At 43.8% G+C, this 26,453-nt stretch overlaps 1 protein-coding gene across 1 annotated transcript in view; it reads right to left on the reverse strand.

The window, feature by feature from the left end:
* LAMB1 (laminin subunit beta 1) overlaps window positions 1-26,453 on the reverse strand; it is a 92,635-nt gene that overhangs the window by 50,603 nt on the left and 15,579 nt on the right. Inside the window, exons 4-13 of the mRNA XM_075927255.1 lie at window positions 24,506-24,579; window positions 21,142-21,330; window positions 20,980-21,043; window positions 18,041-18,243; window positions 15,776-15,896; window positions 15,391-15,579; window positions 14,858-15,037; window positions 14,317-14,429; window positions 12,932-13,011; window positions 7,085-7,220 (exon numbers count right to left, since the gene is read on the reverse strand). Of these exons, the coding sequence (XP_075783370.1) occupies window positions 7,085-7,220; window positions 12,932-13,011; window positions 14,317-14,429; window positions 14,858-15,037; window positions 15,391-15,579; window positions 15,776-15,896; window positions 18,041-18,243; window positions 20,980-21,043; window positions 21,142-21,330; window positions 24,506-24,579 (1,349 nt within the window). The remainder of the gene's footprint in view (window positions 1-7,084; window positions 7,221-12,931; window positions 13,012-14,316; window positions 14,430-14,857; window positions 15,038-15,390; window positions 15,580-15,775; window positions 15,897-18,040; window positions 18,244-20,979; window positions 21,044-21,141; window positions 21,331-24,505; window positions 24,580-26,453) is intronic.

Genomic DNA, 26,453 nt, shown 5'->3' on the forward strand with positions numbered 1-26,453 from the left:
CTCATGAAACCGCCCTCATGTCCCCTGAACACTGTCCACGCCTCCGAGCTCCCCTGTGATCACCGGGGCAGGGGAGACATCCAGATCAAAATGGCTCTACAACTTTTTGGAGGCTCCTTTTTTCCTTTTTGGGGGCTCCTTTTCTTTTTTTTGCTCTACAACTTTTGGCCCTGGCTCTTCATGCTGGATCCAGATCTTGGCTATTCATCTGGAATGGGTTGGCCACCCCTGACTTGGACGGCTTAATGCAGGGATGGGAAACCTAAACCCTGAGGGCCAGATGCAGACACTAGCTTGCCTGAATCCAGCCCTTGATGCTCAGGGATTTCCCCCTTCCAGTATCGGCGAGTCTGCACTGGCATACCATCCCCCCACAGAACTAGAGCACAGAAAATCTACTAGCCTAGGGCTCTGGTATGTGAGGGGAATAAATCTACTAGCCTAGGGCTCTGGTATGTGAGGGGAATGTAGCCATGAGAGTGAGGATTTGGAGGTTTTAGGGGGTTTTTTTTGTTTGTTTCTCACTTGTGCGCAGCCCCTGACCAAAAATGTTCCCCACCTCTGGCTTAATGTTTTCTCTTACTATTATCTTCAGAATAAAATGGACTTGCATAAAAAGAGCTATGTTGTATCTACAGCCGAGGATAGTCACACTGTTAACCATCATGGAAGAGAAAGCTAGCAAGTGTTCCTGGGTAGCCCATATCTGCTGGGAATAACACTTTGAAAGCTGAAAACACTCTGGAAGCACTCCAGTCAGAAGGGAGCAAAACATGTTCGACGGGGACAGGTGAGCAAAGCCCACAGGTAAGTGGAGAACATGGGGACCTGGGAGATGGGTTGGAAATGGGAGGGAGTGTGGGCTACAATGGCAGAGAGAAAGGAGGGTCAGGGCAAAACTGGGAGGCAAGGTCAAATCAGGATCTTAGATGCCTATATACAAATGTGAGAAGTATGGGAAATAAGCAGGAAGAACTGGAAGTGCTAATAAATAAGTACAATTATGACATTGTTGGCATCACAGAAACTTGGTGGGATAATACACATGATTGGAATGTTTCTATAGAAGGGTACAGCTTGCTCAGGAAGGATAGACTGGGAAAAAAGGGAGAAGGTGTTGCCATATACATTAAAAATGAACATACTTGGAGTAAGGTGGAGATGGACATAGGAGACGGAAATGTTGAGAGTCTCTGGGTTAGGCTAAAAGGGATTAAAAACAAAGGTGATGTCATGCTAGGAGTCTACTACAGGCCACCTACACAGGTGGAAGAAGTGGATGAGGCTTTTTTTAAACAACTAACACAATCATCCAAAGCCCAAGATTTGGTGGTGATGGTGGACTTCAACTATCCAGATATATGTTGGGAAAATAACACTGTGGGGCACAGACTATCCAATAAGTTCTTGGACTGCATTGGAGACAACTTTTTATTTCAGAAGGTTGAAAAAGCTACCGGGGGGAAGCTGTTCTAGATTTGATCCTAACAAATAGGGAGGAACTGGTTGAGAATTTGAAAGTGGAAGGCAGCTTGGGTGAAAGTGGGTGAATCATAGAGTTCACAATTCTAAGGAAGGATAGAAGGGAGAACAGCAAAATAGAGACAATGGATTTCAGGAAGGCAGATTTTGGTAAACTCAGAGAGCTGATAGGTAAGGTCCCATGGGAATCAAGACTGAGGGGAAAAACAACTGAGGAGAGTTGGCAGTTTTTCAAAGGGACATTGTTAAGGGCCCAAAAGCAAGCTATTCCGAAGTGTTGGAAAGATAGAAAATATGGCAAAAGATGGCCTTGGCTTAACCACAAGATCTTGCATGATCTAAAAATAAAAAAGGAGTCATATAAAAAATGGAAAGTAGGACAAATTACAAAGGATTAATATAGGCAAACAGCACAGGAATGCAGGGGCAAGATTAGAAAGGCAAAGGCACAGAATGAGGTCAAACTAGCTACCGGAATAAAGGGAAACAAGAAGACTTCTTATAAATACATTAGAAGCACGAGGAAGACCAAGGACAGGGTAGGCCCACTGCTCAGTGAGGAGGGAGAAACAGTAATAGGAAACTTGGAAATGGCAGAGATGCTCAATGACTTCGTCTCGGTCTTCACCGAGGACACTTAACATAGTGAATGCCAGTGGGAAGGGGGTAGTTTTAGAAGGTAAAATAAAAAAAGAACAAGTTAAAAATCACCTAGAAAAGTTAGATGCCTGCAAGTCACCAGAGCCTGATGAAATGCATCCTAGAATACTCAAGGAGCTGATAGAGGAGGTATCTGAACCTCTAGCTATCATCTTTAGAAAATCATGGGAGACAGGAGAGATTTCAGAGGACTGGAAAAGGACAAATATAGTGCCCATCTATAAAAAGGGAAATAAGAACAACCCAGGAAACTACAAACTAGTTAGTTTAACTTCTGTGCCAGGGAAGATAATGGAAGAAATCATTTGTAAACACTTGGCAAGTGGCAAGGTGATAGGGAACAGCCAGCATGGATTTGTAAAGAACAAATCATGTCAGGCCAATCTGAAAGCTTTCTTTGATAGGATAACGAATCTTGTGAATAAGGGAGAAGTGGTGGATGTGGTATACCTAGACTTTAGTAAGTCGTTTGATACGGTCTCGCATGATCAATAAATTAGGTAAATACAACTTAGATGGGGCTACTATAAGGTGGGTGCATAACTGGCTGGAAAATTGTACTCAGAGAGTAGTTTTTAATGGTTCACAATCCTGCTGGAAAGGCATAACAAGTGGGGTTCCGCAGGGGTCTATTCTGGGACTGGCTCTGTTCAATATCTTCATCAACGATTTAGATATTGGCATAGAAAGTACGCTTATTAAGTTTGCAGATGATACCAAGCTGGGAAGAATTGCGACTAATTTGGAGGATAGGGTCATAATTCAAAATGACCTGGACAAATTGGAGAAATGGTCTGAGGTAAATAGGATGAAGTTTAATAAAGACAAATGCAAAGTGTTCCACTTATGAAGGAACAATCAGTTTCATTCATACAGAATGGGAAGCAACTGTTTGGGAAGGAGTACAGCAGAAAGGGATCTAGGGGTTATAGTGGACCACATGTTGAATATGAGTCAGCAGTGTGATGCTGTTGTAAAGAAAGCAAACATGATTCTGGGATGCATTAACAGGTGTGTTGTGAGCAAGACATGAGAAGTCATTCTTTCGCTCTACTCTGCGCTGGTTAGGCCTCAATTGGAGTATTGTGTCCAGTTCTGGGCGCCACATTTCAAGAAAGATGTGGAGAAATTGAAGAGGGTCCAGAGAAGACCAACAAGAATGATTAAAGGTCTAGAGAACATGACCTATGAGGGAAGGCTGAAGAAATTAGGTTTGTTTAGTTTAGAAAAGAGAAGATAGAAGGGGGACATGATAGCAGTTTTCAGATATCTAAATGGGTGTCATAAGGAGGAGGGAGAAAACTTGTTCACCTTGGCCTCTGAGGATAGAACAAGAACCAATGGGCTTAAATTGCAGCAAGGGAGGTTTAGGTTGGACATTAGGAAAAAGTTCCTAACTGTCAGGGTAGTCAAACACTGGAATAAATTGCCCGGGGAGGTTGTGGAATCTCCATCTCTGGAGATATTTAAGAGTAGGTTAGATAAATGTCTATCAGGGATGGTCTGGATAGTATTTGGTCCTGCCATGAGGGCAGGGGACTGGACTCGATGACCTCTCGAGGTCCCTTCCAGTCCAAATATTCTATGATTCTATGATCCTATAAGTCTCCACGCAGATGATGACCAAGGGAACCAGGAACCTGACAGCAGATGCCCTTACTAAAGAGGAGACATTTTTGTGTGCATCTGAACTGTGACAGCCCAATCATGAATTTTCACAGTCTTCAAAGATAGTACAGCTAGCTATAAATTACCCAGACTTTGGGCAAAGGGAGAGTCCTCCATGAAGGGTCACACGCTACCTGGCAGAAGTCTGAGAGAAGGGAGCTTTTGGGCATGTCTTGAGATGAATACTCATGGTGCTATGTGACAAGGAGTCAGAACCTTGGGTTTTGTGGACAACTCACTTTCTACTGTTAGAATATCCATGCAAATGCACTAATTTTACTCTGCCTAGTAGAAATATTTGTAAATATTAGCAAATACTTAGAAAAAATAGGTTTGTATTTTCCAATGGCTCTTTTCACAAGCAAGTGTTTGTGCATCTGTAAATTTCTCTCTCCTAAGCTACCCTTCTATTCATAAGGAAAATCCTAACACAGTAACAGTGCATAGCTCACACACTGCATGTGGTGTTTCAAATTCTATTACACTGCCTTGCTTTCTGTATGGTCTCACCATAAGGTAGAACTCAATAGAAAAAAGCCTAATTTGTCTAATACTGCAAAGTGACTGCCTGAAATTAATTAACAAATGCGAACTATTATCTGTTGCTTTTGGAGACAAAGTTACCATATAGATATAATGGTATAGCTGTTGAGTATGAATTAAGAGTAAGGTTGTATTCACAACCAATGAGAGGGCAGGGGAGGAAAAGGGACATGCAGTCCAGGCACAGAGGACTAACTAAACGAGATAATGTAACATCTATAATGCTCTTCTTTGGACTCTAAACTTCATTTTTAGTCATTAATGAAAGAAACTCCACTTGGGAGCAGAACACCAAAAATGGACACCTGCTATGATACTTAAATGTCTGTTTGAAAAAGTCACATATTCTCTGTGTGGGATTTTTATTGAAACAAACAAAGTGACTTAATGACAGAAATCCCAGCATTCTTGAGAAATGCAGTGTTTAAAAATCTAGGTGCAGCAGAATAAAAAAGCTGCTAGGTCAATGTATGTTGAATGCAGCAAGGTCCAAGAAATGGATTTTAAAAGAAAACCTATGGCAAAATAACCTGGAGATTTTCCTTTAAATTACCATATGAATTATTGTCAATGCCCAGTCTACCATCTGTGGATTAACAGTTCTCCCATATGATCAGAGTCTACATTTTAACTGTTACAACACTGGCCCTTTTTGAAACAAGATATGCTATCTAAGGGCCAGCAGAATTTTCCACGTTTCTATTGAACCTGCTGTGGCAAACCACAGGCAGTGGGCTGCAGGAGTTTGATACTATTTGGCATCCAGGAGGTGGGCAGGCGTTAGCCCGCCCACATCTAAAAGACCACCCCCCAACCTGTGGGGAGGGTCCACAGAAACTGGACAAGCCAACTAATTACGGGGGACAAATAATGAAAAAACAGGTACAGGTGTGAGGGTCAAAGGGTTAAAACGAGGGAACCGGATGGGGATACCGAGCAGAGAACCCCGGACTGCAGGAGTTTGATGGAGGACAGGTACACAGGTAGCTAGGTGAGTGGATTCCTGTTCCCTGCACAGTCTGCTGCTCAGCAACCAAGACAGGCAGGCACCTGAGACTCATTAGAGCTGGCCTGCAGCAGGCTAATGAGACACCTGCAGGCAGTTAAGGCCTGCTGGCCCTCTATAAGGGTATGTCTACACTACCCCGCTAGTTCGAACTAGCGGGGTAATGTATGCATACCGCACTTGCTAATGAAGCCCGGGATTTGAATTTCCCGGGCTTCATTAGCATAAGCGGGGAGCCGCCATTTTTAAATCCCCGCTGCTTCGAACCCCGTGCAGCGCGGCTACACGGGGCTCGAACTAGGTAGTTCGGACTAGGTTCCTATTCCGAACTACCATTACTCCTCGTGAAACGAGGTGTACCGGTAGTTCGGAATAGGCACCCTAGTCCGAACTACCTAGTTTGAGCCCCGTGTAGCCGCGCTGTACGGGGTTCGAAGCAGCGGGGATTTAAAAATGGCGGCTCCCCGCTTATGCTAATGAAGCCCGGGAAATTCAAATCCCGGGCTTCATTAGCAAGTGCGGTATGCATACATTACCCCGCTAGTTCGAACTAGCGGGGTAGTGTAGACATACCCTAAGAGACTTCCCCTCAGATAAGACAGGTATAGGAGAAGGGGGAGGGACCAGAGAGGAGGAAGTGCAGAGTGGAGACAACCTGCAGATTGCAAGCAGGATTGGTTTTCTCCAAGGTGCCATGGAGACGGTACTGTGGGAGTGGTTGGGGACGTGGTCTAGGGAGAGGCTGCTATTCTGTAGTGATCAGGGCAAGAGCCCTGCTACTTGCTGCTACCTAGGGCCCTGGGCCAGAATGCAAAGTAAGTGGGTGGGACCTAAAGACATAAAGGAGTAGCCAACTACCCAATAAGGTAGCACTATCAACTACTCGCTCATTTCTCTTTTACCTCCACAGCCCCACTGTTTTGCATTTTTAAAGGGAAGCTGGCAGGAGAGGATGCAGGCTGAATCCCAGGTTTCAGCACTTGCGCTAGCTTCCCCTTAAAAATGCTAATCGGAAGCAAGTGGGGGTGAGCATTTGTGCTGAGACACAGGAACAAGGATTCAGCTAGTGTCCTCTCCTGCAGGCTTCCTTTTAAAAATGCAAAGCGGTGGGGTGGGGGTGGGTGCTGAGACTGAGTGAATGCTGACACTGCCCTCATTAACTAGTTGATGGAAATTCCATCAACTATTTGATTAGCCCAGTGGTTCCCAAACTTTTCAGCATCATGCCCCACTTTCTGATTTTTTGAACCCCCCCCCAAAAAAAAACTTGTGCTGCCCCGCTCAGTTCCTTTTTCTTGCTCAAGTTGTTGGGGGATGGGGGGAAGAAGTGACTGCAAAACTTGATGGGGGGAGAGGGAGGGTGGTGGCTGGGTTGCCTCATGCCCCCCCTGGAATTTCTTCACACCCCCCAGTTTGGGAACCCATGACAGTTAACTGCTATTTAACATCCCTAGAGGGACCAGGTTTCCCCCAACCCTCCCCATACTGAGTGGACCACCACCAGGGAAAGGGGACTTTTGGACCATTGAGGGGTTTTCCCCTCCAAGCTAGTGCCTATGATGAAAATAGCACATTAAGCATGGAACCTTTGCCTCAGAGTAAACAAGTGGCAGTGGGAGAGTCACCATGAGCCTCTAAGGCATCTTAAAAATCTGCCAGGAAGTGCAGGACCCAGGGGGTATAACCAGAGCTCTGACACACTGCGCTTTAAAATTTGCTACTCACAGGACCAAAGTTGGCTTCCTCTGCCTCATAGATGTAGTGGTCTAGCAACATGAAGTAATAGCTAGGCTCCATTTCATTGCACTGGCGTCCAATTATGTGGGGCCGGCACTGACACTGGCCAGTTTCACTTGAGCAGCTGAAATGTAAGGGGAATACATTTATGTTGCACATATAACGAGAGAACACCAAGGAAACAAACTGCAACAGAACCTGACAGTTACAAACACCTTGGGAATGAAGGTTGTTTAATCTACTACAGGTTGGACTTCCCTGGTCCAGCATCCTCAGAACCTAATTGGTCCCAAATGAGGGAGTTTGCTGGACCAGGAGAGGTCATTTTTGGCCCCCTGTGCTGCTACCTTCCCTCCCTACCCGCTCGTCCCCCACCACACCACACTTGGCTTTCTCTCCTTCCCCCCCATCTGCAGCCTAGCTGAAGAAGCACACCAAGTTCCCATCTCACCCTTCAGCAAACCATGTTCCTACCACCCGTTCCCCCCACAACACAACAGGACATTCTGGTTCTGGAATATGTTGCTAGACCAGAGAGTGTGGATTTAGAGAGGTGCAGCCTATATATTTATATTTGAGTTTGTCTGTCTCTGTCTGATTGCTCAAAAACTCCTCCTAAACGGTAAGAGGTAGGACCATCAAATTCAGTGCACCACTTCCTCTTATCATATTTTAAAGCAAGGTAAGAGTTTGGTTGTGCCAGGAAAATGGGATGTTCCTGGAATGAGCTTGCTTCTCAGTAGGGATGTAAAAAGTCATATTAAAATGTAACCGTGTAACTGCTAAAAATCCTAGTAGTTACATGGTTACACATGCTGCGGGCGCTGTATAAACTTTTACACTGCAGAGCCCACAGCAAAGCCTCCCTGGGAGAGAGCAGGCAGATGCTTCGCTGCAGTTGTGGAGTGACAGCCGCACCTGCCGGCCCTGGTACTGGAGTCTTTGCTGTGGGTCACAGAGTGACAGGCCCAGCTCTTGGGGAGCAGGATAGTGGAGAGCTGCAGCAAAGCCTCCCAGGAGTGGAGCCAGCAGCTCCTGGGGAGCTGGCATGTAACCGTAACAGAAATCGATAAACTGTTGCACTTTTACATCCCTACCATACAGAAAAGAGACAATCACTAGGCAGATGAAAGGGGCTGGCTGGTGGCACCCTCCCATCATCTGGGACTGCTGCAGCCTCAAGCCTTCCAATCCCTAGGCACCCTTTAGGAAGGGTGGGGGGACGAAATTCTCCTCCTACCCTCTCCCTCCTGATTCATACAGGGACACTGCTGTCAGGGAGGGAGGGAAAAGTGCAGTTTGCTACATTTCTCATTCTGGCCAGAGAGCATGGGGGCACAAATCTGGACCTGCCCCACCCAGGGGACATGCACCTGTCCCCCTGGCCGGAGCTGCTGCGGCCCTCTCACCTGGTCCCAAGCTGCTGTGGTGAGAGAGGGTTGGGGGTTGTCCTCTCTCCCTGGGCAGCCTGCATACTGAACCCCTCATCCTCAGTCCCACCCCAGAGCAATGATTTAAATGAAGAAAACAGCAAAAATGTGCTGGTTGTTCTTTCACAAGTGTACTACTGAAGATTGACTTAATCCAGCTTTGATACTTTACAGTGCAGAAGAAAAATACTGCTTTCCCTTATTTTTGTGGTAGTTTTGTTTAGCAAAGTACTGTACTTGCTAAGGGAAAGGGCTTCTTACTGCTGCGTAATTGCATACTTCTGTTTCCAAATGAGGTGCATGGCTGACTTGTCATTTTGTAATTCTGAGGTTCTACTGAATTCCTCTGTTTATCTCTGTTACATTACAGCTTATATGAAGAAGGAAGCACTTCCCAATAGCATGATTGAAATGTTATTTTCATGAATTTTTAATTTTCAAATCACTCATTACTGAAATTCTTCTTTATTTAATAATTTGAAAAAACTGACTTTCAGTAAAAAAATTACAGCATGCTTCTTGAGAACTGAAAAGTTAAAATGTTTACTATTGATCATCTGTTATAAATTTTGGTTATAAATATGATAAATGAATCCATGATGTCAAACAAAAGAAGAAATTAAAAAATGTTCCCCTACTTTCGGCTAGCTCTCATTCTGAGGGTTACTTTTTCAAATGTTTGCAGGTAACAGAAGACAACAGCTATGCTGGCCACAACTTTAAACTCTGCCTCCATAAGCTCTCATTTCCTCCAAGAAGAAAAGCCCTTCTAATGAGAGGAAATCAGGAATGCCTTAACTGTCCCAAGGGGGAATTGAGGAAGTTCTTCCTAAGATACATTTCAACATTATGGGAATGTTTTCCATATTTGGAAATGGATTTCATTGCTTGGGCCAGACCACTTTTGCTTCCATGGCGGTAGTTCAAAGGAGATTTTCAGACTGACTCTGGCTGTATCAGTTAGTCTCTCCACACACCACAGTAAAAGATCCAGAAAACTGTAATTAAGCTGTTTAACAGAATAACCTTAGCTTGGGTTATCACCGCCCATTCCCCAAAGGCTACAGTAAAATTAGAAAGCACATTTATAAAATACAGACAGTCCAACTGCATTGTTTCAGGTGGAATGCACAGTTCCCTAAGGAGAGCCAGAAGGAGAAAACATCTGTTCATTTTCCCACCAGCCAATGATACCCTCTCCAGATAGTTTTGCAATCACTGCAGTTAATAGAGGAACTCCTTGCTCCAAAATGGTTGACAGCTCTTCCCACAACCACCACCAAAGTTGATGAGCTGATTATATTCCTATGAAGTGCACAGTGAATTAATAGATGCACAGGAAAGATCAAGGGCTCATATTCCTGCACATCTAGCAATGTGATATATGCCATCATGTGCCAGCAATGTCCTGCTGCGATGTATATTAGACAAACTGCTCAATCACTTTGCCAAAGAATTAATGCCCACAAATCAGATATCTCCATACGGAAAAACCTGTTAGTCAACATTTTAATCTAACTGGCCATTCCCTTAAAGACCTGAAAACATGCATTTTACTTCAGAGGGTATGTCTACACTACAAAGTTAATTCGAACTAACGGATTACTAAATTAGTTCGAATTAGCCTTGTAGTGTAGACATACCCAGAGACTTTAACACCAGATTACAGAGAGAGACTTCAGAACTTGTATTTATGCTTAAATTTAACATGTTGTGAATGGGCCTTAAATAAAGATGCTAATTACCTTACACATTACAAAGCCACCAGCACTCCCAGTTACCTTCGTGACACTACGGATTTCCTGAGAAAACTACAATGCATAGGTGATCTTCCAGAAAACACCATCCTAGCCACCATGGATGTAGAGGCTCTCTACACAAACATCCCACATGCAGATGGAGTACAAGCTGTCAGGAACAGTATTCCTGATGATGCCACAGCACAACTGGTGGCTGAACTCTGTGAATTTATCCTCACACACAACTATTTCAGATTTGGTGACAACATATACCTCCAGACCAGTGGCACTGCTATGGGCACCCGCATGGCCCCACAATACGCCAACATTTTTATGGCTGACCTGGAACAACGCTTCCTCAGCTCTCGTCCACTTACACCCCTTCTCTACCTACGCTACATCGATGACATCTTCATCATCTGGACCCATGGGAAGGAGACTCTGGAAGAATTTCACCATGATTTCAACAGCTTCCACCCCACCATCAACCTCAGCATGGACCAATCTACACGGGAGGTCCATTTCCTGGACACCACGATACAAATAAGTGACGGTCATATCAATACCACCCTATACAGAAAACCTACCGACCGCTATACTTACCTGCATGCCTCCAGTTTCCATCCCGGACACACCACACGATCCATTGTTTACAGCCAAGCACTGAGGTACAACCGCATATGCTCCAACCCCTCAGACAGAGACCTACACCTACAAGACCTTCAACAAGCATTCTGTAAACTGCGATACCCACACGAGGAAGTGAGGAGACAGATTGACAGAGCCAGACGTGTACCCAGAAGCCTCCTGCTACAGGACAAGCCCAAGAAAGAAACCAACAGAACACCACTGGCCATCACCTATAGTCCCCAGCTAAAACCTCTCCAACGCATCATTAGTGATCTTCAGCCCATCCTGGACAATGATCCCTCGCTCTCACAGGCCTTGGGAGGTAGGCCGGTCCTTGCCCACAGACAACCCGCCAACCTGAAGCATATTCTCACCAGCAACTACACACCGCACCATAATAACTCGAACTCGAACTCAGGAACCAATCCTTGCAACAAACCTCGGTGCCAACTCTGCCCACATATATACACCAGCAACACCATCACAGGACCTAACCAGATCAGCCATACTGTCACTGGTACATTCTCCTGCACATCCACCAACGTAATATATGCCATCATGTGCCAACAATGCCCCACTGCTATATACATCGGCCAAACAGGACAGTCCCTACGTAAAAGAATCAATGGACACAAATCTGATATTAGGAATGGCAACATACAAAAACCTGTAGGGGAACACTTCAATCTGCCTGGACACACAATTGCAGATCTAAAAGTAGCCATCCTGCAGCAAAAAAACTTCAGGACCAGACTTCAAAGAGAAACTGCTGAGCTACAGTTCATCTTTAAGTTTGACACAATCAACTCTGGATTAAACAAAGACTGTGAATGGCTTGCTAACTACAAAAGCAGCTTCTATTCTCTTGGAATTCACACCTCCAGATCAGCTGCTAGAAGTGGGCCTCATCCTCCTTGATTGGATCCACCTGGTCATCTCCAGCCTGATCCTGGCCTGCATATTTATTCCTGCCTCTGGAAATTTCCACTACATGCATCTGACGAAGTGGGTCTTTGCCCACGAAAGCTTATGCTCCTACACTTCAGTTAGTCTATAAGGTGCCACAGGACTCCTCGTCGCTTTTGCAGATTCAGACTAACACGGCTACCCCTCTGATACATTACAAAGCTCATCACCTAATAAATTATCTTGTTAGTCTTTAAAGCACTACATAATTTTTTCCCTTTTTGTTTTACCAAGATCAGACTAACACGGCTACCTCTCTATTACTCCAAACTTCCTTGGTACAGACAAACCCTAGGGCCTGGTCTATACTTACATATTAGATTAACCTAACTACATTGTTCAGGGTTGTGAAAAATTTCATGCTCTGTGCAATGCAGATAGGCTGAACTAACTCCAGTGGAGACACAGTTAAGTTGATGGACTAATTCTTCCACTGACCTTGCTACCACCTCTTGGGGTGCGTCTAACCTGCAGGGTTTTTTCAGACAAATGGTCTTTTCCAGAAAAAACTTCACTTACGTCCACACAGCTATTGTGTTCTTTCAAAAGAACGCAGAGGTTTTTCTGACATTGGTAAACCTAATTCTACTAGAAAGAACGCCTTTTCTGAAAGAGGTCTTTCAGAAAAAGGCGTGTGTGGATGCGGAAGAGGGAGTTTTTTTGAAAGAAGAGGAAAGAGGAAACAGCACAGGTGCCCTTATGACCACTCCATCCATAGTAATCACAGCTTAAATGTGAGAGAGCTTTCAAAAAAGCAGATCACTTTTTCGATGTGCTTTTTCGACACTCTCTTTCAGAAGAAGTTTTTTCGGAAGATCTTTTCTGGAAAAGCTTCTTCCAAAAGAAGCCTGTAATCTAACATCCCCATAGAGAACTGGATTAACTTCACCAACAGAGAAATCTCTTCTGCCAACATAGGAAGTGCCTCCACAATGGTATTACAGTGGCACAACTAAAATTGCCGTAGCAGCAGCAGCTGTATTGTAGACATGGCCTGAATGCTAGAACTGCAAATGCAGTGAAGTGCAATGAGTGCATGATTATAGGAATGCAACTGAAATTAGACTTACTTATTGTTCAGTGCTCCCCCTTGGTCACAGTCACATGGCCGACATCCATCCATGTCATTGCTCAGGCCCCAGTGTTCAGCCTGCAGAACAATGGCCATTAATTCTATAATGAGGTGTTGATTTCAAAAACACTCAGTTTGAACTTTAGGCTCATCCCAATTTTAAAGCCAATACAAAACCATGGCAAAGCTATTATAAAGCCACTGAACTGACCACACAAATAATAGACCTAGAATCACTCCACCTCATTAACCTGCTTTTGCGTAAAGAGCTGAGAAGAGATGTGCTCTGCAGTGTATCTGAAAGGTTAAGATCTATGCTTTGAAGGGGCAAAGTGAAGTGAAAGCCAGTACCAAAACTGAGGAGAGCACACTTCTAACAGCTTCCCCCCTCCCTTTAATGACTTCAGTAAGCTTAACTGGTGTGAAAAGAGGCATTTTCATTGTCAGCCAAGTCTCAAAGCATGTACAACTTTGAAAGATAAAGCCAATACTGGTGCTCCACCCAGAAACTTAGCAGCAGCCAGTGAAAAGAGAGAGGGGGCTCTCAGTATGGATATGGCGTGACTTTGTTCCTGTTATTCTACAGTATGCCCTCAGGAGACAGATTGACATGCTTAGCTTTCCCACACAGTTTATGGGCACATAACAGTAGATAAACACAAAGCAAAGCTGGAAAGGAATAGTCCTCTCTGAAAGCAGACCATGTACCTGAGAGTCACAGGATGCTTGGTCAGTACAAGTTTTTTAAACTGCCAAAAAGTGCGGTATCAGGAGAGGGTCACTTTTCTGATACAAGTGAAAGAGTGACACAACACATACTTCTTAGCTATCTCTGCTCTGAGGTTTGGGTAATGAGAGTTAGTCTGATGAAAATCGGAGATATGGCTGGGAAGATACTCAGCACTTTCTGGGGCTGATTTTCACAGCAGACCTCTCTTTTTGTTTGGGTAGTTTGTGACTGTGGTAAATGGGCAGAACAAGTTTTAGATAATTCCAGTGTAACATGCTTGATTTCAGGCACAGTCAGGCAGCTAGAAAGTTGAACATGAATTGCTCCCACTACTAACTTCCAGTGCCATGCTGTGCCCCTCCAAATGTAGCCTGATTTGAAAAACCAACTCTTTGAACACTTGTGCTCCAATATTCCTGGCTTCCTTTCTCACTTTGCTGCTTACCCTTCAATCCAGCATCACAACACCCATTCCTTGTCACTTTACATTCAGGGGTGCCTGTTTCCATTGATTCTTTCTCCGTGCATCTGCTCTCAATCACTAGCAGAAGTTTGGCACCATCTCACTCTACACTTCCGACACGCCAGACTGCCTCTTTCATATTAGTGTTTTTTTCCTATTACAAATCTATTCTTACTGAACGGCTACTTACCAGACACTGCTCACAGTGCTTTCCTGTGGCTAGACGTTTACAATAGCAGCTTCCTGTGACTGAATCACAAGGATTCCCTCCAGGAAGAGTTCCCAAAGGATTACAGGCACAAGCTACATTGGAAAAGGCAAGTACATAAATCAGGACACAAGCATTTATTTATAGTTTGGTCGGTATTTATACAAATATTTACAGTAAGACCATCCTTCATTTCTCAGTGAGCAGTTTTATTGCACATTTTTGTCTGTGTTTCTGCCCTACCTCCCTGACAGATTTCCACAGGCTAAGTAAAGGACTTATATTGAAACAAATAAAGGCTTGTTAGCATTTCAACTGTGTTTACAGTAAGATCACCTGGGACTTCTTATGGAAGTGGGTGTAATCCAAGCCACCTGAAATCTTCAATTCATGTCCTTCCCTCAATAAAAATCAAGGGGTGCATTAGAAGTTCTTCTTTAAGCCCTAATTAATTCCAGAAAGTGCTTTGGATCCTCCATAAAGTAACATTAGTGTATTCCCATTCCATAAATTTTCTACTTACATTGGCAACCCAAGGTGTTATCGGCACTTAATCCATAGAACCCTTCTTTGCAGAGGTCGCAACGTTCCCCTTCAACAAGGGATTTACAACGGCACTGTCCAGCAATAAGACCAGCAGAGAAGTCAGTGTAGCGATCGCATATTCCACCGTTTTGGGAGCCCAGTGGGTCACAATTACAAGCTAAAAAGGAAGCATTGCATACACCTTTATTAACTATACAGTTTAACTACAGTAAAATACATACTTAGGTCTCAGATCGGATTTCTATAGCTCATTAAAAAAAGGCAGTTTGCACATAAAGTCACCAAGGGGTTGCCATTTCCTGGTTTTTAAACAAAAAGAAAAGGAGGGGCCACACTTACCCCAGGCCTCCATCACAAGCACAGAACATCTGTTCATGAACATTCAGCGACGCAGAGAAGAGGAACAGGGCCCAAGAACACAGGTGTAGCTCTTTGGAATTCTTTAACTGAATGCCTTAGAGATCAAAGTACAATGTGCTTCAACATCCTGAGTGATGGCATTGCACTTACGTTCACAGATGTTAGGGTCCCTTATATCTCTCTCAGGATGCTGGAAGTAAAATGGTTTGCATTGTTCACAGTTGCGGCCCATTGTGTTATGCTGGCAGTCATCACACACTCCACCACTGGTATTTCCAGTTGCCATGTACACAGCCATGTCGAAGTGACACTGGGTAGAGTGTCCATTGCAATTGCATTCTAAGGCACAAGGCAAAAAGAGCAGCTTTACTGATGTAACAGGTTTTCAGTAAAGAAGTGTCAGTCTTGTTAATCACGTCTTTACAGTTCATTTAATGCAACAAAAGCCTCATGAACCACCTATGTAAAATCTGTCAAACACTGAAAGCAAAAGACAACACCACAGGATTTAGAAGTGATAGTTTATTAAACATACTTTTACATGCATTACTATTGCGTCCTTCAGCTGGTCTCCATGGTAAGTCATGGTAGAAATCCAAACACAGTTCACAGTTTAACCCTTTGGTATGATGTCGGCACATGCAGTGCCCATGGACCTGTCATTTAAAAGAATAAAATACAAATGTGATATTTTTGATTAAAGAAAATAAGGAGGGGAAAAAAGCCAAATACACAGAGTGCATTCAAATCAGAATGTACTTCACTGTTTCCCATTAAATTAATGCATAATCAGTGAGTGGCTAGCATATCCTTGTATCAAACACTGAGAGAGGACGGAATCACAGAAAGGGCCATGCTGAGTTCCTTGCCTGTGTGAGTAAACGTGCATCCTCACAAAGTACTCTCATGTTCTTCAATCAATTGGTGTGAATAAATGCTTACCAATATTTGAATACAGAGAACATAATTTGGCCCAAACTGCCCAGAGTAACCTATTGGGGAAAAATAATTAATTATCTATAATCCATTCACATAGGATTAGCCATATCTAGTCTAATACCTTTCTTCTAGGAGTGCCATACTATAGAACAGAGGTGGACAATAACTGACCTGCAGGCTGGATGTGATTCTCCAGGGTTAGCTGCTGTTTACCTGAGCATCCGCAGGTATAGCCCTGATTCGCCATTCCCAGCCAATGGGAGACGTGAGAAGTGGTAGCCCAGCTCATGAGCCACTTATTGCCCATCCCTGCTGTAGAAGCTTCAGAGAAAGGGAATGGGGGAGGAGGACAGGAGGGAGATATTCTTCCACATCATAATTGATATTTATCACAAACCTGGCTCCAGCCCCAAGATTTACAGAATTACTGGAGAAAATCAGACAACAAGTTGCTCCTATGACAGCAACAGCTGCCATCTTGTTTGGCCATGGATTGAACTTGGGATGAACTCCAGAGCTAGGAGAATCTCTCTAGAATGTGAGCTGATGAAGTGGGGCTGTAAATAGACCCATAGCCGCTGTCGGCTGGGCACAGAGCGGGATGTATTCTGCATCTCAGGCTTCGTCTACACTGCAGGGTTTTTGCGCAAGAAGCTTTTTGTAGAAAAGATCTTCTGCAAAAACTTCTTGTGCAAAAGCGTGTCCACATTTCAAAAGTGCATCGCAAAAGCAGTGTGCTTTTGGGCAATAGAGCATACACACGGCATGGACAATCTTGTGCAAGAAAGCTCTGATGGCCATTCACAGAATGGCCATCAGAGCACCTGTGCTTTTTCTGATAGGCTCTTTTTGAACAAGAAACCCCTGCAGAGCATCCACACCTGCCTTTTTGCTCAAGAGCTGTAGCACAAAAAGGAGTTATTCCTCATGGGGAGAAGAATAACTCTACTGGCAAAAGCCCTCTGTCCTGTCAATTTACTGTATTTTTTGTGTGTGTGCGCGCGTGCAAAAACACACTTGAGGTGTGGACGCTCTGCCGTTTTTTGCACAAAAACAACTGTTTTTGCTCAAAACTCTTGTAGTGTAGACATAGCCTAAGAATAGGCCACACGCTTACAAACAAAACCAAAACTTCCTCCCAGATGATGAATCTGCTCACAGGTTCCCCTCATACTTTGTGTTAACCAAGACAATCTCATCACCCCCAAGACACCACTTCCCAAAACAGCAAGCCATCAAACCTTGATTTCAGGCTGGCAACTCACCCCATACCTTTACCCATGCAGGAAAATCACAGGAAAAACCTGACACAGAAGAAAAGAAAATGCACCTGACCTATTATACAATATTATAACATTAAAGCAGCAGGATTTTCTTCTGCTCAGCCAATGGTCAATTTGTGTACTGAACTCTGAAAATGGATAGCCCTTGTAGTTTTTTTTTAATACCAGCTAATAGAAATGCAGGTGCTGGTCTTGTTCATTAAAGTGTCTCACCATTTCACCCTATTTGTTTCAATGGTAATCTTCAGCAATAAATCCATAGGTTAGTTCAACGTTGCATAAAAATCCCTTCTCTAAATTAAAATAAAAGGCAACTGTATTCTTATCAGGTCTTCAATATAATTAGAAGACATTTTAAGATGTTAAAGTAACTTTAAACTACTCTAAGTTCTCAGTGTTTGATCAACCAAAAAATGGCAAAGACAGTTTTATTGTTTGAAAATTAAGAAAATTCTGTCATTCTTACCGATGTATATTAGTGCTAACTTGAATAGATCTACTCAATATGAGGAGAGAGAGCTGAATCAGGCTTAAGGCATTTTATCATAGTTTTAGTGTGAAAAAGTGTGAGCATTTACCATTCCTTCCACCTCTTCATTAAAAGCATCCACTGGTGCACACTCACTGGCATGGCCATAACAGAAACAGTTCCCACGAACCACCATGTCGTAAATGGCATAATAATACTTTTCTTTTATTTCCATTCTAGAATCCAAGAGGTTGTCTCCCAATGTATGCAATTTGGTGAAATTGATCCTTAAATTTGTGATTTTTAACAGGTCTGCAGGGAAAAGCAAACAGTTTCTTGAATCAGTTACCAAATTCTATGAACTGAAGGAAACCAAGAAAACTACAGAGCATAAATTTTAGGCGACCTAACACAGAACAATTTTCTATGTCCAGATATAATACAATATCTGGGTTTATAACAAGACTTAATTTTGTTTAAATATGAATTTCCCACATTCAATCCTTCCAGTACAAATGCCAGAGATTACATTGTTTTTTCCCCTAATATGATCACTACATACACGAGATTCATTATTTTAAAAATTGATCTATTGTGTTGATCTATACATTCACAGAACCTTAATATTAATGCCACATGCATCAAATGCCACAACAGATGCCTCAGTTTTCAAGTGCATTTTGGATTTAAAATATAAAATGGGTGGGGTTTAATACTAAGGAAGTTCTCACAAGTAAGGGATGAGCTTGAAGGATTATGTGCATGTTTGCAAAACTTCATTTGGCAATGGCAGAAATACTTAGAATGAAAATACAGGCAGTCCCCAGGTTACATGGATCCGACTTACATCGGTTCCCTACTTACAAACGAGGTGAGGCAACCCCGCACTAGCTGCTTCCCCCCAGCAGACCAGGGAGACGTGAAGCTAGCGTCCGTCCCCCCCAGCAGACGAGGGAGACACAGAGCGGCTTTTCTCAGCAGATACCTCAGCTTGAGAATAAAGGACTGAGGGAAGTGAGGTGTGGGAGAATAAAACTGAGCTCTGGAGAAATGTCTGGCTAGAGTTTACCCTACAATATGTACCAGTTCCGACTTACATACAAATTCAACTAAAGAACAAACCTACAGTCCCTATCTTGTACGTAACCCGGGGACTGCCTGTATACTTTTTCTAATATGCCCTCATATCCTTTGAATACTAGCTATATTCTGACAGCAGAAACAACCATTTTTCAACCAACCAAATAAAAAGTAACTGTTTTCATTGGAAGAGGTCTCATAGGAAGACAACATTACAACAATTAATTTAACCTTTGTTTCTTTCTGCCTTGATATTATTCTCCCCTATTTGAAAATACCCGCAGACTAAGCTAATAAAAATAGAAGTCCTTATAAATCTCTCTTTTTAAACCTTGCTTAAACAGAAAGCACTTAATCAAAGCAGCAGCCAACACACAACCTTCTACGGGATTTGTTTTTCGTTTGCTATCTCATCCAAGCAGCTTTACATTGTTAGACACTAACTTAAATTAAAGCCAAAGCCTGCAAAATGCCTAAAGTTTCTTTTTCAAACTGTGTGCTTTCATACAGCAGTAGACTTGTATGTTTGCATTCCTTCATGGGTGATGGGTGAACGTAGGGCTGGGAGAGACAAGCCCCTACCACCACAAGGGTCCTACCCCCCAGAAGCCAAGCCCCCTCCACAACAAAAGTACGCCTCCAGCCCCACACAGGAGCTTCCCAAGCCCCAGAGCATGGGGATGGTGGGCAGTTCATGGCCCCAGCCTCCCCGAACCTGGAGTATGGGGAGGGTGGGAGGCATGCAGCCCCAGAGCATAAAGAAGGCACACTGCTCCACCGCCCCAGCCTCCCCGGTTCCCTATGGGGAGGGTGCACTGCCCCACCATCCCCAGCCTCAATGTGGCTGAAGCCTGAAAGCCGTGTTGAAGCTGGGTGCGTTCTAGGGACAGTGTGTGAATTGCCTTCCCCACCTCTTATATCTGCAGTCCATGCATTCCTTTGTCTCTAACTAAAATTAATGCATCCATTATTTGCAATGTATTAGGAATTAATCCTACAATCAGATCTCTGTGGGCAGCAGTGTTCCCTCTAATTTTTCCCACCCCTGAGCAGAATAAATGTTTCTACGTGCACCAGTATGGTTGGTGCACATAACAAAATTCATGTGGCGGGAGTGAGGCCAAAGGGTTCTGAATGGGGAAGGGAGCTCAGGACTGGAGCAGAGGATTGAGATGCCAGGGCTATTGCTGGGGGAGAGGTGTTTGGGGAGCAGGAGAGGCCTCCAGGTTTGGGGAGGGGCTCAGATTTGGGGGCTGATATGCAGGAGGAGGTGCAGGCTCTAGGCTGGGGGTTGGGATGCAGGAGGGGGTACAGACTTGGGGTGGGGCCGGGAATGAGGGCTTTGTGTGCAGGAGGCAGCTCAAGGCTGAGGGAGGCTCAAAGTGGGGCAGAGGGTTGGGGCTCAGGCTTAACTAGGCGGCTCCCTGGTGGGATCAGAGAGGAGGGGTCCCTTCCCCCTGACCATGGGAGCTCCACACTGAGGCCAGTGGGGAGAGGCACCTCCTACCCCTCCTCCCAGCAGCTTCAGGGCTTGGGGAGAGATCTTTCTCCTGGCAGCAGCCCTGAGCAGGGCTTAATGGGAAGCTGTACAGCTTGGGGGAACTCAGGTGGGCAGGCACTCTATATCGCCACCTCAAGAGTCACTCATCAGACCCAAAAAAGTCTTGATCTTCAACTAAAACACAAGATTTAAATATATACACACACACACACACACACATTTGGATTTCTTGGGGGGGGGGCAAATTTTCTCTGAAAGTGTGAGGTTTAGAATTACACACCCCTTTTATTTCTTTTTAATGGGAGCGGAGATTCTCACACAATCCCACAACACCAGGAGCTAAGCCCTTACGACAGACATCAGATGTAATGAGACTCATAACAAAAAAGTCATGATTTGTCAGCACTGGTGTTGTGTTAAATGAAAAAAAACGTTAGAATTCAAAAGAAAAGTAACCATGTACGTACTTTGAATTCTTGGACTATATGGGTCTTCAATTCTAAAAGCTGGATCTAAGGCACGATATATGACCTAAAGAAAAATTGAAAAATGAAAGACTCAACCTTAAAATAAGAGATCTTGAACTATGCAGAGAAAAATCTTCGTTATATACAAAAATAACTTCCAACCTCTCCCTCAGTTGAAGGTTCAATGTCAGAATATCGGGAATCACAAATGATATCATCTACTTTCTTCATGGGTCCAGCAGAAACACCAGGGAAGGAGTTTTCACAGTCATATGCGAAGTATCTATATACTTGCCAGGTTTTTCCAAAATCAGATGATCTTTCTATTAGCATTGCAGCTGGGCGAAAGGCCTTTTAAAAAATCCACAAAGAACAGCACGTGAAGGTATATTGTTCCTGGATTCCAAGACATTTTCTGTAGAATAACATTTTTTATTTTTTCTCCCAATTTTCTTTTTACTACTGCTACTGCACAGTGTCTTTGGAGACAGATTATGGCCAACCCTTCATTTGACTCATGCATCATCAAATCAGAGTGTATCTTTAGAATGATTATTATATTTAGTAAACATAGGTTCGTCTTCACTTAAACATATTCATAATACAACAAGCAAACTCAGCATATTGTAAGCTACTAAGACTTCAGATTCTATTTAAAATAAAGATGAGACACCAAAAACATGGAGAATTTTTTATGGTCAGTGAAGAAAGTGCAGATTTCCCAGTTACTGTAGCTCCTCCTTTATTTTCCCAGTCAGTCCAGGATCACAAGAAGATCTAATGTAGGCCCCTCATTTCCTATTACACAAGGAAGAGCTGGGAAAAACTGAGCACAATGTGGGGAATTCAGTTGTACATCTTTCCTTGTCCTTGGTCTCTTGTCCAGTCACACAGAGGGTACGTCTAGACTACAGGGTTTTGTCGACAGAAGTTTTGTCGACAAATACTGTCGACAAAGCTTCTGTCGACAAAGAGCGTCTACACTACATTCAGTTCTGTCGACAAAGCAAGCTGCTTTGTCGACATGGCAGTGTAGACGCAAGGACAGTTTACATGCAATAACGCTTTCTGTCGACAGAACTCTGTCGACAGAAGGCGTTATGCCTCGTGAAATGAGGTTTACCAGCGTCGACAAAACTGCTGAGTTCTGTCGACGTTATGTCGACAGAACTCAGCGGTAGTGTGGACTCAGGTATAGTTTTGTCGACAAAAGTCCACTTTTGTCGACAAAACCCTATAGTCTAGACACACCCAGAGAGAACAACAGTAAGATTTTTCCACCTGTCTCTGGTATCTGTCTGCTTTATCTTTCTTAATGCTCTAACAATTGTCTTAATGGTTGAATAGGTAACTGAAGCTGGTCTTTTCTCCACCAAGTTGAGAAGTTCATTCTCAGCCAGTTTTATCAGATCCACTCCCAGAATCCATAATGACTCTGCTTTAACTAACATTGACATGGTCTGACACAATCTAAGTCTTTATTTCTTCCAAATAGTTTTTCTCCTTACCTACAAGCATTTCAAACAATTAAATTAATTATAATTAGGCTAAAGACATACATCTCAATTTAGAAAGCTTTGAGAGATTAGGACCATTCACAATATAAACTGAATTTAAAAACTCAAATATTAGTTTAAGATATGGCTTGCACTAATCCGCACGTTTAATTTGGTTAACATATGTAGGCAAAAACTTCCAAAAGCCAAATGCTAAACTATTTCTTGTCACAATTATAAAAGTGCATTACTACTTATCTGAAACTAATAGTCACATTACAAACTTGTGTCCTACAAACTAAAATTTGATAATTTCAGAGCTAAAATTGCTCAAGTGAAAATCCCATCAAAGCAATTACTAAAAATCAAGATACTGAAATGAACATTCACATCCACACCAATCTCAGACTGCATGCCCTAACACCCAAACTCTCACCACAGCCACGACCATACAGGAAACAAACTTCCACTTCAAACTCAGGAGCACTTACAATGCACACATTTAATCCTTCACAATCACACCCAAACACAAACCCTTTACTCTGACCTCAGCCAGACTATGACATCAAACCAACAGGTGTATATGTGCAGCATTAAAAAGGTCTATTGCAGTATTTGTCCACAAAAAAGGCACAAGGTCGGAATAATGTTTTGCATTTGAGTATGAAGCAGCCTTAATTCAAAATTAACCAAGTTTTTGAGGGCTTTTTCCAGGCTTTTAAAGAAGTATCATTGATGATGGCCATTCACATGAATAGCCATCAATTATGTTGTATTAGCACCTAGGAACACCTCTATTTAGGACTCTGCAAACCCGTGGATGTCCACGGGCTCATTTTTGCAAATACAGAAAAAAATTGTATCTGTGCTCTACCTGTATTGGCCCAGAGCCCCATTATGTTAGGCACTGTAAAAAACCAAAACAAAAAGACAATGCCTTCCCAAAGATCTTAGAACCTAAGGCTCCTTACTATGCTCTTCACATAGGCCTGCAGCCTTTGGCACTGCTGCATTCTTCCTCCAGCCACTCTCAGTCTTGTCCACAATCCTCTGTGCATAGACTAACGAGTAATCCTCTTCCCTCCTGTTCCAATCCAGTCCTGCTTCCTTACTAAATTTCTCTTTCCATCTTTTGCCATGGCCCAACAGATCCCTACCATAATCAGTTTTTAAATCCTAACACAGGCATACATTTATCCTTCCCAGTGTTTAGAAGCCATGCTTGGTAAGGAAATATGGAGTCATGGCAGGGGACCAGCCAGTGGGAGAGCAACACATGACGGGTTGTGGTGGAAGCAGAGGTGTGCGTCTGAGGCAGAGCCCAGAACACAGAGTATTGAGTTGTCCAAGAAAGTTAGCATGTACAATTCAGAGACTACAATGAACAAGGGAGTCACTACTAACGCCTCCAAAATATAATATACTTTGAGACATATGGTACATAATCTGTAATTCCAGGACATCTGTTTGGAAGGAAACAAAGGCACAGATGTTCATTCCTCTTGAAGAAGTTTTCATTTGCCAAGTGAAAATGATTGCTAAAAAAAACATGCCTTGTGCTAAGTTGATTTCAACAATAATCTTGTAACATATGAACAACATTCAGAAAGCAAAACAAACAAACACAAAACCACAGTTTTTGCACACACTTCCACAATCTTGATGTCTAAAAACATGGCAAGACCCCACAGTACCATTTTTGGTACAAAAGCCCAAATATAAAATATAAGTGAGCAATAGAAGAGAGCTTTACTCTCCTTATATTTTATGCATTTTGGATTTATTCAAAGCAGAAACTTATCCATGTATTCAAAGATTAAAAATTTGAAAAATTGTAACAGATTTTACAAAGTCCATCTCCTCTGCATTCCAATAACAATAGCATTTTTAATGAAAGCCTGTATCTTCAAAACTGGAACATTATATCTTAGTCTAAATAACCAGTTAAGCCCTCAACTGCCCTCTATGACAGATGTTACATTATACAGTGCTCTGGGTTGTGATTTGTGAGAATGCTATGGATTCTTTACCTTGAAGGTCATAATGAGATGAGTAAAATGGAATTCAGCTTCCAGATCCAGCTGGAGAGTTACATTTTCCAAACCTAAAGAAGGCAGAAAAAGGAAATTCTACAATAAGCAGGAACATTTCTCAGCATTTAACATAATTTTCCTAAGGGACCCTCATTCTTTAAGGACCATTAAGCACTAAGAACCATTTTCTTGACTTTAGCTGTTATGTTGCAATACAGGTTGCACCTCCCAAAACCAGCAGTCTCTGGTCTGGAAACATCTGTGGTCCAGCACAACCATGGGTGTTCCTGGATAGAGCCCAGTAGCCTAGCGGCAGGAGGGTTATCCAAAAGCGGGGCCAGGATCAAGCAGCAGGATGGGGCAAAAATTGGAAACAGCTCTGAGCAGCCCACAGCAGTGGGGCTGGAGCCAGCAGCAGCTCCTGCTAGCCTGCAACACTGAGACCAGGTCCAGGGCAGCACCCTCAGCACAGGACTGGGCACTTAACAGCCAGTGATAATGCGAGGCCAGAGAAAGAGCCACAGGAAGCCCACAGAAGCTCAGGGGCACCGTCACAGTCCAGGAGTTCGAGCCCTCAGCAGTGGGACCAGGGCCAACGGCAACCCCAGCAGTCTGTGGCAGCGCAGGGGTGGGGCCAGAGCCTCTGGCAGCCTGTGGAAGCATGGAGCCTCCAGGCTACTGCAGAGCCGGAGCCCTCGACAGTCCCCAGGAGCCCTTGGCAGCAGGACTAAGACCAGAGTCAGTCCCCACCAGCCCACAGCAGTGGGACCAGGGCCGGAGCCAGGAGTAGCCCCTGACAGCCTGCAGCTGTGGGGTTGGGGTCAGACCATCAGTAGTGTGGGGCGGGGGCAGCAGCAGCAGGGCTGGCTGGGGCTGGGAGTAGTAAGGGACTCCCATCCCCTCCCAGAGCTGGCAGCGCTGAGGGGATGCGGCAGGGACCTTCCCTGGTCTAGCAAATTCCCTGATTTAGGACCAGTCAGGTCCTGAGGATGCCAGACTAGGGAGGTTCAACCTGTAGAACAATGTATGATTAGCACGGTCACAAACATTAGGGAATTGCTGTGAAGACACAGTGTTTGCAAATTTCCTAAACATCACATTACATGGATTGCTAATTGGAGATATAATTTCTTATACGCTGCTGTACATGTACTTTGTCTGCATGACATTTAGTATACAGTAATTCCTCATTTAACATGTGCCTACTTAACACGTTTTCACGATAGCACAATTTTTTTTTTAGGAAACATTTTTTGAATTACATGACTGTCCCCGGAATAATACGATTTCCCCAGCCGGCCCATTGCCGGCGGCTATGCAGGGCTTCCCCCACATTCCTGCAAAGCAACGGCGGGTTCGCTGCTTGCTGCACCATTCCCCGCCCACCCACCCCTCGCTGGACGCAATGCGGGTCCCCGCAGACCCGTCACATGGGCATACTCCCAACCCAATCCCCTTCCCCTGTCCTCTCCTTCCCTTCCCCAGAGCCAAACACCTCCCCTCCCTGCTGTAACCCAGTCCCCTTTCTCCCCCAACCTTATGTCCCGGTCCAAACAGATACCACCGCTTGAAATGCAACCCCCACCTTTTCCATTATTTTCAATGGGAAAATTGACCCTGCATAACACGTTTTCAGTTAACACGATCATTTTCTGAAACATATCTATAGTGTTAAATGAGGAATTACTGTATTTCACTTTATCCCAGTACTTGTGGTATTCCAGTGTCATCACACCATTTCACATATGAGAAACTGAAACATGTGACGGTTAAGTGACTGACACACGTGGTTACACACATTGCAGATTCAGTCTGGCAAACTCTACAGTTCACTAAGGATGAAGTCCTGGCCTGCACTTCCCTCTGCATGTGCAGAAAGGCCTGAAGTGCAATGGAAATGAATCATATTCTTTCTGCAAGGAGCTGGACTGCTGAGAGCTCATGC

This window comes from Pelodiscus sinensis, chromosome 1 (genome assembly GCF_049634645.1).
Source record: "Pelodiscus sinensis isolate JC-2024 chromosome 1, ASM4963464v1, whole genome shotgun sequence".
Lineage (NCBI taxonomy): Eukaryota > Metazoa > Chordata > Testudines > Trionychidae > Pelodiscus > Pelodiscus sinensis.